Source organism: Bombus huntii, chromosome 3, assembly GCF_024542735.1.
Source record: "Bombus huntii isolate Logan2020A chromosome 3, iyBomHunt1.1, whole genome shotgun sequence".
NCBI classification, from domain to species: Eukaryota; Metazoa; Arthropoda; class Insecta; order Hymenoptera; family Apidae; genus Bombus; species Bombus huntii.
In genome coordinates this window covers 19,549,305-19,569,443 of record NC_066240.1, presented here as the reverse complement: position 1 = coordinate 19,569,443, position 20,139 = coordinate 19,549,305, and the positions used below count along the sequence as shown (strand labels likewise).

At 32.4% G+C, this 20,139-nt stretch overlaps 5 protein-coding genes across 10 annotated transcripts in view; 2 read left to right on the top strand and 3 right to left on the bottom strand.

Moving 5' to 3' along the window:
• Window positions 1-5,812, bottom strand: part of LOC126863432 (flotillin-2) — an 87,561-nt gene extending 81,749 nt beyond the window's left edge. For both annotated transcript variants that reach the window (XM_050613598.1, XM_050613599.1), the window contains exon 1: window positions 5,536-5,812. In XM_050613598.1, the coding sequence (XP_050469555.1) occupies window positions 5,536-5,584 (49 nt within the window). In that variant the 5' untranslated portion in view covers window positions 5,585-5,812. The remainder of the gene's footprint in view (window positions 1-5,535) is intronic.
• A 1,458-nt stretch (window positions 5,813-7,270) lies between these two features.
• Window positions 7,271-12,172, bottom strand: LOC126863777 (exosome complex exonuclease RRP44). Its single transcript, XM_050614278.1, has 14 exons — window positions 11,966-12,172; window positions 11,635-11,808; window positions 11,379-11,536; window positions 11,108-11,295; window positions 10,810-11,036; window positions 10,467-10,748; window positions 10,102-10,386; window positions 9,795-10,032; window positions 9,455-9,713; window positions 9,153-9,396; window positions 8,873-9,093; window positions 8,637-8,805; window positions 8,268-8,546; window positions 7,271-8,185 (listed from the first exon to the last, which is right to left on the bottom strand). The coding sequence occupies exons 1-14, from the start codon at window positions 12,017-12,019 to the stop codon at window positions 8,018-8,020; spliced, it is 2,946 nt and encodes a 981-aa protein (XP_050470235.1). The 5' UTR covers window positions 12,020-12,172; the 3' UTR covers window positions 7,271-8,017.
• An 832-nt stretch (window positions 12,173-13,004) lies between these two features.
• Window positions 13,005-16,497, top strand: LOC126863778 (nuclear pore complex protein Nup93-like). The gene is made up of 6 exons (XM_050614279.1): window positions 13,005-13,365; window positions 13,687-13,867; window positions 13,949-15,237; window positions 15,307-15,663; window positions 15,735-15,852; window positions 15,923-16,497. Exons 1-6 carry the CDS (start codon window positions 13,103-13,105, stop codon window positions 16,232-16,234), a joined length of 2,520 nt encoding a protein of 839 aa, XP_050470236.1. The 5' UTR covers window positions 13,005-13,102; the 3' UTR covers window positions 16,235-16,497.
• On the bottom strand, window positions 16,224-18,549 carry LOC126863791 (ADP-ribosylation factor-like protein 2-binding protein). 5 transcript variants are annotated; one of them, XM_050614318.1, is made up of 6 exons: window positions 18,406-18,549; window positions 17,215-17,322; window positions 17,044-17,150; window positions 16,891-16,976; window positions 16,702-16,798; window positions 16,224-16,635 (listed from the first exon to the last, which is right to left on the bottom strand). In XM_050614318.1, the coding sequence occupies exons 2-6, from the start codon at window positions 17,288-17,290 to the stop codon at window positions 16,546-16,548; spliced, it is 456 nt and encodes a 151-aa protein (XP_050470275.1). In that variant the 5' UTR covers window positions 17,291-17,322; window positions 18,406-18,549; the 3' UTR covers window positions 16,224-16,545. The 5 variants fall into 5 exon arrangements, with proteins under 5 accessions (XP_050470275.1, XP_050470277.1, XP_050470274.1 ...); XM_050614320.1 differs by lacking the exon at window positions 18,406-18,549 and adding an exon at window positions 18,193-18,332; XM_050614317.1 differs by lacking the exon at window positions 18,406-18,549 and adding an exon at window positions 17,467-17,612.
• LOC126863781 (protein nessun dorma) lies at window positions 17,622-20,030 on the top strand. Its single transcript, XM_050614281.1, has 5 exons — window positions 17,622-18,033; window positions 18,095-19,009; window positions 19,069-19,273; window positions 19,336-19,599; window positions 19,678-20,030. Exons 2-5 carry the CDS (start codon window positions 18,108-18,110, stop codon window positions 19,927-19,929), a joined length of 1,623 nt encoding a protein of 540 aa, XP_050470238.1. The 5' UTR covers window positions 17,622-18,033; window positions 18,095-18,107; the 3' UTR covers window positions 19,930-20,030.
• The last annotated feature ends 109 nt before the right edge of the window (window positions 20,031-20,139 follow it).

Sequence of the window (20,139 nt, the reverse complement as noted above, 5' to 3'; positions counted from 1 at the left end):
TGCGCGCGTGTGTATGTGTGTGTGTGTGTGTACTTGATTATATGTACATAAAAATGAAATTTTGTTAAATTAACCGTAGTATTATCGTTAAGTGAAAAGTTGTTACAAAACGATCCGATACAGCGAACGAATCAAACTGCATCGAAAATGAAATAACTTCATCGTATGGTTGGATTAACTGTAAAGTTTATAATTGTACAAAATTTAATTACAAACTATGAAACGATCATCGAAAAAAGCGAAATAGGGAACCTTCTTATATATAGAATCAGATCGTGCTCTACAAGCAGAAATTACGAATTAATGTTAATATTTTATCATCGATCAAGAAGCTTATGACGTAAACGCATTGCGCACAGGTGGGCAGATAGCTCGTATCCGCATCTCCGGATAATTATATGAATTTCACGTAATACTTGTCTCGTTACACGGTTGTTATCATCGGAGGTAAACTGAATTGCAGGGATCGAAATACGATCGTGCAACACGGACGAGGAGGAAAGATACGAAACTACAGATTAAAAAATTGTGTAACAGAATTTATTCATCGAATGTCAAGAAAAATTAGACCATGGTGATAATCGATGCAACTTTAAATAAAATAAATAATAATAACAGAAAATTTGACTAAATTGCACGAAGAAACACCAATCCTGTATCTCAAGAAAATAAAGGATATTTTACGCGAGACTTAATTATGTTATATAACACAACGCGTTATGTACTTTAAGAAAAATATTTGTTTCTTTTGATTTAAACGAACAAGAAGTCCTTTACGAATGAAAAATTCCATGGCAACATGGAATGGCAAATTTCATAACTATCACACTATTTGATTCAAAATAGCGACTTTTGAATAGATGAACACAAGTTTACCTCCTCTCGAATTCTTTTTCCTACTTACCCTATTACCTATTTTCCTCGAGAATAACCATACAATTTTTGTTCGAGCTCTTTTTTTCTCAGGTTCTTTTTTTTTCTTCGTGCACGTGCCATATCTTATTACGTAACTTCTCCGCAACAAATCTGTGTGTAATTAAACTTTCAAGCCAGAATATTTTAAGAACTAATCTGCAACTATGAACAACGAATGTCACAAACATAATACATATTTAAATCCTGTGTACCGTTCAGAAGATTAAACTTTTTTCTTCGACACGAACATTCGTTATTTTATGTAAAGAGAAGAATTCTTATAGTTTATTAGCGAGATAGTAATCGAAATCGTATACTATTAATCGGAAGCCTAACATCACAATCAATGCATCATACTGCACCCATTTTTAATAATTTTTTTTTTTGTAGTTATTCGATATCGAAATTTATCAAAGAGAAGTACGTGTTAATCAATAGGCGAGTGATAACAAATTTCTCACCTATATATTCGAATGAAATGGTTGAACAAAGGGTCGAATCTTCGTCTTATCGCACATTTATAAAATAAAATACCAAAAGTTGTACCTATCGTTCGATTAATTCGTTAATTGAATTATCCTTTGACGTAAATATAAGTACGTATTACTTATATTCGATAATTGTATGTACATTGTATCACATATACCGTATCGATGTAACAAATAATGTAAACTTCGATCGACGAATAGTAATAAAAAAAATGAACAATTTATAACTTCCATCTCGAATTATTACGCGTAGCCATTAAATATAATCAGCTATATACAAATTTCGAGAACTTTGACTCTACTCCGGAGGAACGCATGATCGGCAGCCTAATGATGACTCCGAACATCCTTCACGAAAATCAACTATTCTCAGCGAATGTAACGATCGGTCCGAATTCTCGATACGATTTCATTGTGAATGTCGGCGTTCTCCTGATCAAAGCTGGTCTCGATGAGAATTTCTTTATAGCCATTGCTCTGCTGCTTGTGCCCTTCTTACAAACTGTCTCAATGATCGATCGAATGTACGAAACGAAACCATCCGACCGATACTGCAGAGCGGTAATCGGTCGCAGGTGTAGGATTCCTAGAGCCAAAGCGAAGGGTGGATACGTAGGGTGGACCAAACTTCACCGTGCGCGATCAAGTAGGCACAAACATGTAGGATCAAGCGAATAATTTCAAGCCACACGTCGAGGATTTCCTATTAGATCGAAAAGGACCGCTAACCATCACTGGCTGCGAGGGGCTCGCGCTTTTTATTATCCGTTTTAATTATCTGAGCCATCCCGACGACATCGGAATTTTGATGAAAGTCGAAGTTTCCAGAGCAAGGGCCATGGGAAAACTTGGTACTTAATTTTATAAACAAACGTGTTCATCCGAGTGTAAGAAACACCAGTTCGATTCCGACGATTACTAGGGATGCAATTTGAGATCGGAAACATTGACCTTCTATCGCTACAGTGGAACTTGCAAATGCAATATGTTTTCCTAGAAATGAGAATCACTTCAACAAAAAGTAATGTCAAAAGTAATAGACGATAATACATTGCAAGGTTATTCTTAACAACAATCTGCTTGGTACAATCCTTACATTAATTTAATGCTACACACACATATACAGGGTGGTTGGTAATTGGTGGTGGCTGAAAGAGAGTGATTCTACGCGAAAAAAGAAATTGAAAATATAGAATAAAAAAATTTTTTTTTTTTTTTCATTTTTCCATCGAGACAACGATCTACAGTGAGATCCGTTATAACGAGACGTGATAAACTGCACGCGTACCGAGCGAAAATTCAAAGTCGATTTTCTCGAAAACAAAGCCTCGAACGAAAAATTTTTATTCTATATTTTCGACTTCTTTTTTCGCCTAGAATCACCCCTTTTCCGCTTGTACCACCAGTTACCAACCACCCTGTATATATATAGTGCCTACTACAATGCCAATAGAATACGAATATTCGTCCAAATATAAAAGATTATTTTTCCTACTACAAAAGCCAATTTGCGTTTCCACGCAATACCGACATTTTTACGACTCGTGGATCGATGTAGATATATGCATTTCCATCTAGTTGAACAACGAAGGAAGAATTCTGCTGAAATTGCACAAAAACTATCTACCCTCCGATTTCAATAATTTTTGAACATGAAAGCTCCGTGCACAACCGCGTAGCGACAGCAAGAAATGTCTGTTGTAATATTACTCGATTAAATATCATCGATGTATTGAATTAGATTTTCCTCGCGGCGGGCGGATTAAGAAACTAACTTAGACCCAATACATTAAAGATATTCGTTTTTAATTGGATCATAACAAAATGATACACCTAAGTGTACCACTTAAATTAATTATGAACTGTTTGTTATACGAAACATGTTTCGATCAATGATTGTATCGTATCAAAGGGGGGGGGGGGGGGGGCACGATCTAGTAATTAGTTAATTGATATTTTGCTTTCTTGTTGAAATACGAAGGCCACGAACGTTGTAGGTTAGAATTGTAATTGTAAAAGCTACATTGTACAATATTATCGTGGGGAAGAGTAATTTCGCTTCATCAATCTTATAAAAGATAACAAATGGTTTGCGTGTATGACACGAATATGAAGGATGAGTCATACTTCCTCTTTCCATAAAAATACTTCTGCGAAAAAATACATGTGAAAATGGCAACCGATTAGATAATAACCATTTTTTATTTATCATCATTTCAATTATTTTACGTTTATTTCTGAAAAGATGAAATTCATGAAAATAAAATTCGAAAACTTTTTGCAACAACTCTAAAACATTTAGTAGGTTTTATCCTAAGTATCCTCACCGATTTCGAGGATTTTTTAATATATTGTAGAAATCAACATTTTAAATAACTTCTCTCTGTACATATAATCGTCGCTCAACCACGGATTCTAGGATATTTGCAAAAATCTGTCGCTATCATTACTACTACTGCTACTAGTGAATTCTGCCTATAGTTGTGCATCCGTGACAGCCTATGCGGAAGTATTGGTTTCCTGCTGCCGTGAGGAGACCGGATAAAATCACACCTATCCCAAAATCTATATAAGTTATAAACAAAAAATAAGAATTAGATTTGTAATACGGCCAATACTAATGCGTACCCTGCCATGGACGCACAACTTTTTTTTTATTTATTAATATTTACAATCAATTCTCGCATTGAGAATTTTCAGTAATTTTTTCTGGCGTGGCGCAGTGACATGGCTAATTATTTATAATAAGTTAATACTTATTATAGATAAGTATAATTTATAAGTAAGTGTTATAAATAAGTAAATATTACTTAATATAAATATCTAATTAAATCTAGTGGACGCACAATTATAGGTTGGATTCACTGTGGTGGTGGTGGTTGACAGTCTTTTGTGAATATCTAAAAAACTATTACCGAGCGGTGGTTGTATGTATAGGAAAAAATTTTTCAGAATCATGTCCCCGACGACATATTTCAAAATTATCGAAATCGGTGAGGTAGATGGGATATCGGTAATTATCGTATGTATAATAATATATGTATATCTGTAATATATCGACCGCTTCGCTCTAGAATCCATATGAATTAATCAATAATTATTTCATTCTAATTTTTATTACGCAATTCATACCTTGCAATTAAATGAAGCCTTTTGTGCTAGCTCTTATCGTCTATCAAAAAACGATAAACGAACAAGTTCAAATACATAGACTAGATACACAGATTCGTTTATTTGTAATATTTTTAACAAAGTAGCTATCCAAGTGCATGGCTGCATGTGTGCAGAAGAATATAACTTCCAGTAATATTTACAATTATGATTCACATACGATTGAAGTATTTTCGCAGAAGCCAAATTATTTCGTAATTAAATAAAGAAACAATAGTAAAATAATATAGTTATGCAAGTGAAAACTATTGACCCTATGACCCTATTTCCAATTACTTGAATTAAACTACATACTTATGTATGCTACGTATTACATTTAAGTTTATCAATTTCACCTTGAGGATATTTAACCCAGATCTATTTTCCAACTTACTTTTAGAACTTACTTTAGGACATATATATATGTGTGTGTGTGTGTGTATGATTAATTATATTAATGTTAATCACATTTTTCCACGACGAACTGATAATTAAAATTCATTTTTCCACATTACGTGCTTATTTATCCTTACGTTAACAATAATTCCAACATGCGCATCATATTATCCTATGTTTAGTGCAGCAAAATAAAAGATTCTCAATGTTATGAAATTAATAACCAAGATTCTCTACGGTGCGCATTCGTTGTATCGTGTTAATCAAATAGCTATTGACACATGCATAAATTAGGAAGTGTCACTACGAGCGAAACCAAATACACTAAACTGATACTGACAAGGGCGGTGTACTGTCAGATGGTTAAAGTTAATCGTTCGATTAATTTTATAAATGTACTGAGATTCTATACAAATTGCTCTAAAACAACAATCTCTCAAAATTAGCATACGATAATTTACGTCACTTTTTTCAAATTAGCGACAGAAGCCTATGAAAAATACCAAGCGTGGCAGCTCTAGTTTAATATATTGCACCGCTTGATCGAGTTGTAAAAAATACTTATTTAGCATTCATCTATACATACCTGATACGACCAAAGCTTCGTTTGGACCACAAGTATGAACGTTTCCCATTGTCAGATAAACTCTTTCTTAATGAAGATGCAACAACAAACCGGCACAAGCAAACAACCAGAACTAAAACGGTTACCACTGACACTAATCTATACAATAAATTGGTAATAATGAAATATGGATTATTTCAAAAACCCCGGTAAATCATTAATAACATGCAACAATACGTGTTAGTCGCGCGTCGTAAGGTTACGATGTTACTCAAAGCCACTACCCAAATTTGTAGCTTTTGCAAAACCCTAGCTTGCAACACTGCCAACCTCGACATTTCCACGTACAGCGACATCTCTTCAAAATGAACCATCTCCTCTATATGTACTTATTTAAAAGCTCATTTCTAAATTTCCTTTACTTCAAAGAATTTTGGCAAGTAATTTCCTAATAATAATAATTGTATTAAAATATATTGGAAAATGAAACGATATGTTTATATCGTTGTATTTTAGGAAACCTGGGGAATTTTAGGTTGGGTTGTTGCCCGTGGAACGCTGAAGCCGCGATCCTATACCATAGAAATATAAAGATAGATTACGCGAGTCATACGTTACCGTGTAAGTGGATGCGGTATGGGAATAGAAAGAGGACGCTACATGGAGGCTACTCGTGTCTTTGTCTGATCAACACGCACATTGACGCTGTTCGTTGAACGGTGTTACACTCGCATATTTACTGCCCGAATGTGTATACGTTATTTGCAAATGTGCAGCTCTTTCTAATCCCATATTGCATTCACTTGTACCGTGATTATACAGAAGAGCGATGAGCAACGAACGACAATCCGTCGCTCAGCTGTATTGCTTATTCCACGTATATAAATCTGTAAATTTGATTTATTTTCTCGAGACACTGCTCGTGAATTTAAAGTTAAATGAAATTGGAGAGTATCGAATAGATTAGAATCGAACACAGAATTTTAAATGAAGAAAATTTTAGAACCGTGTATTAATTTGAAGAACTTACATACAAATTTAAAAGATTTTAAAACTTGTACAATTATTTACGTTTTGAACTCCCAATGCATTAAGTTCAGCGATAAATTTCTTGTCTAATCTTCCTAATTTACTTTATTTATACCCTCGGTTTTACATTAATAAAACGCGATCTATTTTATATCCAAAATTGTTAGTAATTTACGTTGATAAAAATTAATTTGATTGGGATGGATCATATAGAAAAGTAAGCGTTTTATGCTCTGGGATAATATGTTCCTTCCGATGGTAACGAAAATAAATATGCGAACTAACGTGCGATTGGAAATATAATTATCAGCGATAATCAATAAATTTTCTGTCAAAATTCTTCCGTTTATTGACCCAGCTATGTCGCTGCACAATTGAGCCGTTTAATGCAAAAGTGGTGTAATTCAAAAAGTTTGATTACTGGATAACGAGGGCTAAAGTAAACATGTAAGGGAATGAGTGGACGATTCCTACTTATTCTGTTATCCACCAAGAAATTAGTGAAGATATACTTACATCAATTCTGCACAAAATAGAATGAAAGTCATGCTTTCGAGACGTGGTGCCAAACCAAATAGACAACAAATTCACTTACTCCACTTTTGCATTAATTGGCTCAATTCATATTTACCGCACCAAAATTCATGCTATGAGGAACAACAAGCTACGTCGGTACATGAGGTTCTTAAAATTTACGCTACGGGGAGGCACAAGATACGACAGTATATAACCACAGACGAGGTATAATAAGAATATCATATTTTAAATACATATATCATTTTCGTTTTTGCTGCTTTTACTTAAATGTAAGACAATTTTCTTCTTTACATCAAAAATTATTTAACATGTACAGTAAAAAGAAGAGAAAAATATATGAAGTTTTAAATAGTATAAGTTTTATATGTACCATATCATTGACTATGCACTTGAATGATTTTTTATGATGTTATAACAGTTTAAGTATCGACAATTTTTCGTCGAAAACAAATTTAGTGGTCCTTTAATTTCGCACGCCAATGTATATACAGGGTGTCCTGTAATTAGTGGTACAACCGGGTACAGGGTGACTCTATGTGAAAATTTTACATGACGCGTCATATGAACAAAATTTATTTATATTTTCGACTTATTTTTTCACGTAACATCATTTTCCATCTGATTGTACCATCGGTTACCAGACACCCTGATGTAAATTTATTTATCTAACTTGCGATTATTCGTCACAGTTATTTCATAAAAAATAGTATCTAGTTGTACATTCTTTAAGAACTTTTTGTTTCTAATAAAAATATTATATTTTTTATCATTTCTGTTTCTTAACACACATAAATATGTATACATATATAATAATTAATACATACATACTTATTTATGATAAAATTATAAATATAACTATTATTGTATTTATATCTCATTACATCTAATGATTAGTCTGTATATCTTTAATTCTAGAGGGAAAAAATGTACAATGGAGCTAGTGTTTCCTTTTCTTCTGTTTTTTCCTGCTTCCTCCACTTTTGGTATTACTGTCTGATACTTTCTCTGCTCCTATCTTTCTTTTTACCGTTTCTTTCGTACTTTCTTTCGGTACCATCTGACAAGTATCTGCAGTATTTGTTGGAGGTACACTGAAACCTGGAATCTATTCGCATACAATTTTATGAACATTGAACTATATAGAAACAATTAGTATTTATTTGCTTTCGTAGTAATAATTTACTTACAAACGGCTTAACCAACTTAAATATTAGTTTCTCATGCTGTATATTGGATCTGTTCAAACTTATTTGCACAGTAACCGGATCGAAAGTGCGAAATACGATATTTCCACAGGTTTGTGAATGATCTTCGTCATTATACATAAATGTAGCACCTGAATTTTTGTCTTTGTTCAGGTACAAAGTCCCCTCTAAGCCATACTTTATTATCAATATTTGCAACGCATTCTTTCGTACAAAAAGTATATAACCTTCTTCATCTTGAATTTTTTCTCTAAAGAATAACTAAAAAGAGAGGAGCATAATGAATGATATATGTGCAATTGAACAATCAATTCAGATAATGAAATCAAAGATACATAACCAAATACACACATGAGTATTTAGTGCTACTGATGCTCGATTAGAATATTGAGCCATTCTATGACGATAGTTCATATTCTGACAAAGTGTGTGATTCTTCTTTTTGTCTAACAAATCGGGATATGTTGCATCAGCCCCAATGCAAACTGCTAATAAACGATGTACCATCACATCTGCGTATCTATAAAATTAAATAGATATGTACGTTCAAATTAAATATTATTTATTTGCATAACAAATTTTCCTACCTTCGAATAGGCGATGTAAAATGAGTATAAACAGGACATGCTAAACCATAATGATAGTATTCACTTGGTTGATGCATGCCACTAACAAAATATACAGCTTGCATCATACAGCGTGTGGCAAGTATCCTTAACATAGTATTAAAGTAAGGGTTACTTTCTTTATGACATTTATTTAACGAATCTGCTAATGCTTTACCACTATCTACATTTATAGTAAAACCCTGTTGAAGAAAAATTTTGTTTTACCAGAATTATTATTTTTTGAATAAGCTTTTCATACCTGATTCTTTGCTGCCTTTATAAGAGGCTCGAAATTAGAAGGTGGTGGTTCAGGATGCCTTCTTAATACAGCGCATTCTGGGAATTCTTCTAAAATCTTTTTAGCAACCGAAATATTTGCGAGCAACATAAATTCTTCCACCATAGAATTAGTTTCTCGCAATTTTTTTACCTCCACTTCGATAGGATCATGCGTTTCACAGTCTACCTCAAAACGGACTTCTGGAGATGCTAATAATAACGCTCTGCAATAAAAAGCAAATTATACTATCATGTATATCTTTGTAACATAATTTTACATACCCATTATCCAGACGTCTCTTTTTTAACTTTTTAGCTAAATTATTAAGATTCCTTAATGACTTTACAAGTGAATCTTGTTGAGTAACATCGTCAATTTTTAGTTGAGCTTCATCGTAAGTCATCGCTGCTCGTGAACATATTACGGACTTACAATATCTAGTATTAATTATGTTTGCGTCTCTATCCATTTCCCATATGCAAGAAAACGTTAGTTTCTCTTCTTTTTCTCGTAAAGAGCAGAAATTTGTGCTGAGTAACTCTGTAATAGTTAATATATTATATGGTATGTTAGAATCTTCAACATTTTATTCAATAAAAATAAAATTGAAATAAATCGTACCAGGAATCATGTGAATTCTCGTGTCAACCAAATATACAGTCGTAGATCGTAATGCTGCTTCTTTATCTAACGCAGTACCAGGCCTTACAAAATGTGTTACATCCGCAATATGTACACCTACTTCTAGATTACCATTTGGTAGATCTCTACAGTGAAGCGCATCATCGATATCTGTGCAACCTGGTGGGTCGACTGAACATACATCTAAATATCTTAGATCTTCCCTTTGTGCTATGTCCTATAAATGATACATTCAATTTATATGAGCTTTGAAAGGATTACTTTCTTCTTGCATATTACTACATACGACGTCCGTGACTCTCCATGAGATCTCTGGTAATGAGCTGAGGACAGCGTCAGAAAATCGACTATGGGGGATATCGTGTTCCAACAATATCACTTCATTTTCGGTGGTTTTGTTCCCTATTTCACCTAACGCGCGTACAAAATGACCAAGAGGATATCTAGAATTACGCGGCCATGAATCAATTGCTACGATGATTCTCTGTTTACACAGCACAGTATATTGTCTAGTTTCAATTCTTATTTTAGGTATTTTTCGTTCAGCTGGCATGAATAAATGTCGTACATTCTAAATAAACAGAAGATTATGAAATATAGAATATATATATGTATGTATGATCTAATTATGGAAATTTGCTCAGCTTTTACCCCTTCTATGTTACTGGGTTGCAATATTCCACAATATTGTCTCCAATTTCTTCTGATAATTCCAACAACTTTGCCAGTCGGTGTCTTTTGCATCTTGTTTGATGAACCAAATTTATCTAATATTTTATTTGTTTTTAAAATATCATCGTCAGCATCTGCTTCTTCTTCATCTTGCAGAACAATGTCACTAGGAGATGACCACTGATCCTCTGGCAAGAGTTTCACTACAACTGCATCGCCATCAACAGCTCTATTAAGGTTACTACGACCTTGGATAAAAATCTACAATCAAATATATGTAATAAATACATATCTATTAAAAATATAGAAAACAAGTACTCACAGATTTTTCAACTCCATCTACATTCACGAATCCTTCAAGGAAATTTTCTTTTGAAGCTTGAAAGGTTCCCTGCAGAAGTTTCCCATTTTTTATGCCTTCATGTAATTCAAATGGTGTAAGATGACATGGGAAAATTTCTGGGCCCTCAAATACTGCACCATAACTCTTTTTACATAATTTATCAGCCAAAAAGCCTGAATTTTCTAACGATAATATATAATCTTCCACTAAAAAAACAACAATGTAAATTGAAACAAAAATTAGAGTATCTTTGAAGTTATTAAACAAATAATTTTACTTGAAATAACTGGGATCCCTTCTTCTTCTGCTAATTCTCTGTTGCGTGTATCATCTGTTAATAGCACAGTTTTGATTGTATTGTCACCTAAATTTAAATGTGCATTATACCACTTTGTTGCAACTCTAATTGCCCTATCATTTCTGTCATTTGTACTTTCACCAGGATTACGCTCGACATAAGTATCTCTATATAGAAGTAATAAAAAAAGTAAATAATAATAAGACATACCTAATAAAATAAATAAATAAATACGATATTGTTAACATACTTATGATGTTCATTGACAAATACATAAAATTTCCTTTGCGGATTAGTGATAATATTCCTTAATCTTTTATATACGGTAGAACTTTTATGCTTCACTTCTTCCAACACTGTTTGTACAATAATGACATTGCAAATAATATCTTCTTCCAAAATGTCAATCTTAGAAATTATATATTTTTATATTAAAAAGAATAAAGATTATATAATAATACATTACATTGTGAACATTAAACAGGTTTGATTAAAACAATACTCACTTGATCTAAAATAATATTAGTATCAATTAATAGATAATAAGGTTCCATTATCTTAGAACTGCTTACACTGGAATCCTCGTCATCTAAAATTATGTTTCGAGTTCTGTACACGCACTTTCCACAAGCTTTAGATCCACAATGAATATCATCTCTAAGGTAATGCTCCCTAACCGTCTAAAAAGAAAACTAAACTTTAACAAATCATAATATTTTTATAATTGTTTTATCATATTTAATCCTTTGAAAAACCGCATTATAAATGAATATGATTGCATTCATATAATCAATTACAAATCATAAAATGTCAAGTATTTTTGATTTTATTTAATACCTTAAACACATTTCCCCCTTTAGTTTTCCTAAAGAATATTTTGGTCGTCAACATATTGCTTGGTTTTGTTGCATAGGGAAAAATGTATTTAACTAATTATTTATATATTTTTCTGTCAAAGAAAATAAGATACTGTTCGTTAACAAACTATGCACACACGGCTTGGTTAATATAGATGTTATAAACATCAATCATAAACCGTACCGGAAGTCCAGGTTCTATAACCATAAACTATAACACGACCATGTGCATAAATAGATCTCGACACATAAGAATAATGAAGTCAGGCTGCCTTAAGCACGGTTAGCCTATAGTGAATGACCATGTGCTGTTGGCACAAAAACATAGAAAGAGAGAAAAGTATGAGATACGAAAAAGAAAATTTTGGAAGAGAAGAGCGTCAATAAAAGAAAAAGAGCGAAATGCTAAAAGAAAATATTTTATTGGGCAATAGAGGTTGTAGTTAGCTTCGTAAAAACGTCATCTCTTGGTCCCAAGAGAAGAACAAGAAACTAAACTAAACAATTTATGAGAAGATCAAAAGTCCCTACAATTTATATTGGACCAGAGAGGAAATGAGAGTGCTCACGCTTATGGATCTGGTTGTTTCCAAACTAATGTTGCACCATGCGGCCAATTGTTGAGGTCAACTAAAGTTAGCATATACAAGAATCTTTGTATTTAAGATTAAAGTTAGGGATCTGCCCTGTTTGGTTGCTCAAAAACATGTAGAGACAATGCGAATGATTATGACTAACAATAAATAAATGACGAAAGTAAAAAATTAAGTGTAAAAAAAATACTTTACACATAGCAATATTATATGTGTATATATATATACATATATATAAGTTGACGATTGTATAAAGAATACTCGAAAAAAATTCGGATAGAAAAGTTTCTCGTCTATGCTAGTGTACAATAAAATTGAGCAGATCCCTAACTTTAGGCTTAAAAGCATAGGTTCTTGTATATGCTAAATTCCAACCAAACAGGGCAGATCCCTATTTTTATAGGTTCTTGTATATGCTAAATTTAGTTAACCTCAGCACTTGGCCGCATGGTGCAGCATCTCTACTCTGAAACTACGAGCGTGAACGCTCTCGTCTTTTTCCTAACTGGATAGTGCGGTAACTTATGGGCCATGGAATCCATGAACATTGTGTTTTAAATATGAACGATCTTAGATACACCGATATGTTAACCATGAATTCTTCTAGAGTATCTGGAGACACGGGCTTTAGTGAATTATTGCGATCAGCGGAACGATTATCTGCTGCTGTAGAAAGCAATGAAGAACTTCCTCAAGTTGAGAGAAATCTTCGTCAAATCTTAGAGGCCTCCAACGAACTCTGGTCTCGTGTCACACAGACCGGTACTCAAGACAATCAAGTACAGGCGTAAGAATATTTGTATATTTATCGCACATAAAATTTTTAAACGATTTCTAATTGTATGTCATGTACTTTTAATAGAAAATTCATTCATGTAGAAATAATTATGCTTGATGTCACAGATAACCTAAAAATTTTATAAATTTCTGGCGCCAAAATTTTCAGGATAATACCTATCATTTTATTTCTAGTAATATGTATATATGTATGACTGACATTTAGAGCAAAGTATTTGTCTTGTGCTTATACATTTTCTAATTAAAATAAAATTTATTTCATCAATATATTTCAGATTTCTTTAATATATATAATATTTTATAATTTTAGACATCTATTGCTTGGCTCACGTGGTGTTGATTTACCTCAGATTTCGCAGAAATTAAGTTCACTTAGTGCAAGACGTACATTTGAACCTTTAGATCCTATTGCAGATACAGATATAGTTAGTTACCTTAGGAATGAGAAGGAAAATGCGATATTGTCAATCATTGAACAAGTCCATAAAGATGTAAGATATTTTATTATATTCCTTGTAAGCAATATTTTAGGATATACGTGTATATGTATAAACTATATGAAATTATTTCAGACTTTTGAACTTACTAGAGTTCAACAAATGGAACATATGCTGGGTGAATGGAAACAAATGCGGTTTGAGATAATAAATGCCATGACAGCTCCGTCTGGGGAGCTTGTAGATTTACGTGGTACTCCACAACGTACTAAATTAGCTGGTTCCATGATTAGTGGCTTATCTGATATAGAAGTAGCTTATGTGAAACAGTTACAAAATTATAATGATCATGTGCTTAGGGGAATAACTAAACCTAACTTGTTTAATGCGTTTTGTGAAGCTGCAAAGTCGTTTAATGATAAAAAAATTGTGGATCTTTGGAAAATGGTTAAACGTATGGTAGACATTCGACCAATTCCTAGAGAAGATCAAATCAAATCAAGAAGTACAGCTATTGTTGAACAAGAAATTGTGTTACATGCAAGAAAGTACTTAGAAGATAGATATAAGGAATTTATGAACTCTGTTATTAATGAAAACCCTGCTCAAGCTAAAAGGGGTGGCATTCCAGGCACTGTGCCATTAGTTAAAAGTTTTGTTAGTGTTAAAGTACAAAATCTGAAAGATTTAGAAGATGTTATGGTTGAAGATAAACCATTATGGCCTTTAGTGTATTATTGTATGAGAGTTGGCGATTACAAAGCTGCATTGCAATGTCTTAATCAATACAACACAAAATTTCCAGAATTTAGAGTTGCCTTGGAAGAAGCTTGTAATGATCCCCAAAGACGTCCTAGTAGTTCTGCAGAATCAAATTTAAAATTGCAGTATAGGAAACATGTTAGATCAGTTACTGATCCATACAAAAGAGTTGCATATTGTGCATTAGTTCCTTGTGAACCTGATGACCTGCACTCTGATGTAATTTGTACAGCTGATGATTATTTGTGGTTGAAACTGTGCCAAGTTAGAGATCAATCGGATGCAGAAAATAAGTTGACCTTGGATTATTTACAAACTACGATATCAGAAATTTATGGAGAGTCATATTATCATGCTCATGAACAACCGTTTGTATATTTTTCAATGTTATTTTTGACTGGTCAATTTGAGGCTGCCATTGAATTTCTGGCAAGAGGAGCGGGAGCAAGGCATTTACCACATGCTGTACATTTAGCAGCTGCTATGCATGAACATAACTTGTTAGGAGTAAGCCAAAGTGTTCTAGCACCTTTAATAAGTGTTGATCCTGCTGATAAGACTCCTGCTAAAAGATTAAATTTTGCCAGATTAATATTATTGTACGTCAAACGATTTGATTCGACAGATCCAAAGGAATGTTTACATTATCTATTCTTATTAAGGTTTGTATAGAAAATCAAATAATCATCGAAATTTTCAAATTTAATTTTAATTACCTAATTACTTTTTAGATCTATGAAAGATCCACATGATCGTAATATGTTTGCTGCATCAGCTGCAGAAATGGTAGTTGATACTTCTCCAGCAGTCAGAACTCAGTTAATCGGAAAGATAGTAGAAGATCGTTGGATACCAGGGATTTTAGATCAATTTCAAATTAATACAGAAGATGTTATAAACATAAGTGCTGATACATTATATAGAAAAGGTCTTTTAGAAGATGCAGTAACAGTGTATGATCTTGCTCGCAATCACGAGAAAGTTCTTAGTCTAATGTGTACGCTTTTGGCGCAAGTTGTTAATCAAAAAACTTCGCCGGGATCACTCAGATCTCGATTGCAGGTGACTGCTACAGAGATAAGCAGAAGGTAATATTGAAATCCACGACGTCATCGTTATTAGAAAATTGTCAAATACATATATAAATATATATTTTTAGGTACCAAAACATTGAAATACAAGCACCATCCGAATTAGTATCTGCATTTTATACTTTAAAGCACTTAATGGTGTTCTTTGATCAATTTCATAATGAACAATATCAAAGTGCGCTTAGGGTAAGATATATAGGATTGTACATAGCTATATTGAAGTTTATGTCATTAATATATAATTTTTTGTTTATAGACTATTGCAGAGGCGAAATTGTTACCATTGCATATCAAAGAAGTCGATGAAAGAGTAAACGCAATACGACGTGTACCACCCGAAGTAGCTGGTACATTAGCCGACGTCCTTTTAGCTACAATGACAATACTTTACCGTCAATATCAGAAATTACGATCGATGGAACCAGGTGATGAAGAAGCAAGGAAACAGCAACTTCTTGATCTTCGGGAACAAGCGCGAGCTTTAACTAGTTTCGCAGGAACACTTCCATATCGTATGCCAAATGAAACGAATAGCAAACTTGTACAAATGGAGATCCTTATGTGCTGAATCAAACTTGTTATATTTGTTGTTTTATTTTCGATACAGTGCTTTAAGTAAATACAACAGATATATTTGTGCGAATACTGGATTTACGAAGCACAAAAACGATCAATGTGTTGAATACACAATTCCTCTATTTCTTATAGAACTTATGAATACAATGTATATATCTTTTTGTACTTCGTTAAACAATAATTAGAAATACGATAAATGTACTGACTTTTAAAAATAACAATTGAACATAAGAAATACAATTAGTGAACAGGTAATTTATTTCTTTAGTATATTTAAAATATTTATTTTTTTGAGAAAATTTTTTATCCAAAAGAATCATTGTCATTCGTATTACTTTTGAGAGATGTAACAGATATTCCACAACTAAGATCTTGAACCTTTCCTTCTTTTACCTGAAAAAAACTTGGATGTAACCACCGCGACATTTACTTTTACTTTATTATAACCATGTTACTTACAGCTCTAAAGTCAAGAAACATTTCTTTGAAGGACACGAAGTCTGTGAAGGTTGATAACACTTCAAACACTTCACCTTCCAATTCATTTTGCTTATTACTAAATCATTCAATAACCATTAAAAGAAACTTTTTAGTCATATTTATAATTTTTATATACACTTTATATAATTATAAAGTTATAGCGCTTACTTTAAATGTTCTAAAAATGTGTCAATATTAAAATGTGGTATTAGCTTCTGTAAGTAATTAACGATATAATTTTCCACTGCCTTATTCTACAAAAATCATGTATTAATATGCAAGTATAAAAAAATTGTTATTTCTTATTGTTGGAGCACTTACATATTCATTAAATATATCTGTATAAATTAATTTATTTTCCTCTACAGGTTCAAAAACATCCCAATAATTATCCAAAAATTTTTTTTGAATAGAGTGAAATTCGTCTTCTAAAAATAAAAATGAAATTTATATTATAAAATCGAATGTTTAATATCTTGTTTTAATGCGTACCTAACAAAATATCTTCTATGTGTCCGATAATTTCGTCGAAAAGTTTATCCTCTACGTTTTTAGAACTTTGTTCCATATTTTCTTCGACACTTACTAAGCTGCAATTGTCTATTAAATAATATTTTTAAAAGATTATTAGAATAATTACGTTATTTATAAGTACATAGATATTAATTGTCAATACCCTTAGAGTCATTAATATTTGAAAGATAAATATATGCTTAATTATTTATTCAAATGATATGAACAAACCCATTGTTTTTCCAGTTTCTCCAATTGTTTACATAAACAAGGCACTGTTTATTTCTATGATAAAATAAACTTATTATTTGTCAGATATCATCGGTATCGATAGATCGATAACTGTTGAAAGCGAGAATCGAGAAGATTAGTCGACCAATCACGTTTATAGCAATTCGAATCTTTTATAACAGTTAATTTGTCATAACGTTAATTGAAAATGTGTCACTGATACGTAAAATAAACATTTATCTTTCACTTATTTGTATATTCAATTAAATCTGATATATTAATAATATTTGAAAATATAGCTTAGATCTCGATTTGTTTTAATAAGAGAACGTGTGACTAATTTTCGTCTTTCAATCAAATTTTTACGCATTTAGTTTTTAGTTTTACAAATTTATTAGACCTAAAGCTGTAATAATTAGACTATAGTTATTACAGAAGTTTCGTTTTTAATTTATCACTATTAATAATAATTCTCTTGATCTTGACACCTAGAAGGCTGAAATTTACATTTTTAGTAATATAACTTGCAATAAAATTTTATAGGAAGAAAATTTGTAACTCTGATAGGTAAATATTCATAGATTTTTAATATTATCGATCGATTTTTATAAAATTGTTCATTTTGTAGGCAACGCATATCAATGGAGATATATACCTTTGACAAAAGTCTTCAAGAAAGGCTAGTTGAATTAACAGAAATTTTATCTAGTAGAGGAGAAATTGTACCTGCATCACAAATTCAGGCAGAATGGTCCTACCATATAGAACTTGTACTAGAACCTGTCGGTTGGCAAGCATTATGGAGAATACCACGTTTAGTGTGCGAAGATTTTCATATTCATTATCCTACTATTGTGGTAGTAGAAGTTGAGCAAGTTGATTTCTGTGATCTATCTGCATTGGTGAAAATAACTGCTGTTCAAGATGAAATTCAGTTACCTGAAAAATACGATGTAGCACTTATTGAGCTTTATCCAACTCATAATCAGGAAAACACCGCTTTGGATATGGTGGGTACTGCGTCCTGCCTCGATCAGCTGAGATTTTTTTATAAATATTTATGGATGCCATGGGACATAGATGACGATGATAACGTCGATTGGGTGTCTGTACATTTGGAAACAAGAATTAGATTGTTCTTCGACATGAAAAGGCTTGTTGTTAGTAAAGAAACTAGCGATATCATTAGAGGTTTAGTAAGGGAAGGAAGGGAGATCGAAGAGAAGATATCAAGACTAGAGGATACTATTTCTGAGGGAGAAGAATCAGAGAACGATATAGTGGATGGGGGAACAGCATGTCAGTTGATGAAACTTCATTTTCGATTGCAACAAATTAAAAGGGAGATGGAAGTTCTTGAAAACCCAGCTATGAGAGAAATTCTTACGAATCAGACCTCGTCTTTGGATGATAAAATAGAGAAAAGAAAAAGTACAGAAACGTGCAAGGAAGGCTATTTTGTGTGGCTCGGTGGAACTCTTGAGGAAATGAAGGCAAAAATAAACAAAGTTCAAGCTTCTTTATCCCCAGAATTATTTTTTAAGTAAGTTCAACAGTACTGAAAAAGCTCTATTGATTTTTGATTCTTATACATTTTTTTAGAATATCTGGGTCTTTGTTAGAAACTCTACACACGTGCGACACAGGAGATGTCATTATAGTTGGAAAAGGAACTCATCGAATAAAAGGAGCTGGTAGATTGGAAGATGGAGGTACCATTAGAGGAATTGATAGCTTAGAACATACCATTCTTAATATGAAAGACACAGAAACTGCACCGTCGTTGCTTGATTTCTCTGGCAATGAAGTAAGTTATATATTGAATCGTGTCTCCGATTAATTGTAGCTATGCCGAATATGTGTTTATAGGTTTTACTAGAAAATATTACTGTAGATGTGGGTGATCTTAGAGCAGCTGTAATAGTGAGAGTTGGAACCACAAAAATAATTAATTGTAAAATATGTGCCTTAAATCAGAGTATGGTGAAATTAGGAGTCGTGGTTTTACCGGATGCAAAACTAATAATAGAAAACACACTCTTTGACAGTCTTGGGACAGGTTTAGTCATCTATAGTAACGGAGAAGTGTTTATGAATAATTGCAACTTTACAAATTGCGCAGAGGGTATACAGGTATGTTATTTTCGTCTTGATTACCATAATTATGTAGTTACAAAACGATATTTAATTATAATATCTTGTTATTTTTAGATTCATGACAATGCAAAATTAACAGCAAAAAATTGTTCTCTCACACACTTTAAGGAATACGCTATTCGATTAGAAACGCAAAAATATTTAAACGATACAAAACGTAAATGTGGTAGCCTTGAATTATTAGAAAAGGTACCTGAAATTTCTCTATATGGTTGTAAGTCCGAGGGTAATGGCAAAGGAGATGTTATATTGAAGCAGACCACATCATTTGTTTTAAGAAAACAAGATGAATCTATGGAGACTTAGAGTAACTTTTCCTATTATAACTGAATTTTCTATTTTTGTTATAAGAAGGCATGTAATTCTTGAATCTCTGAAAAATATAATTATATACTTTTTTATATGAATCTCTACTTGAGAAGTTATAATAGATATAATCTATATAAAAAGGGCAAACTATTTCTATTCACTTCATATTTCACTTGTAATTAAAAACAGTTATGAATTGTATACAAA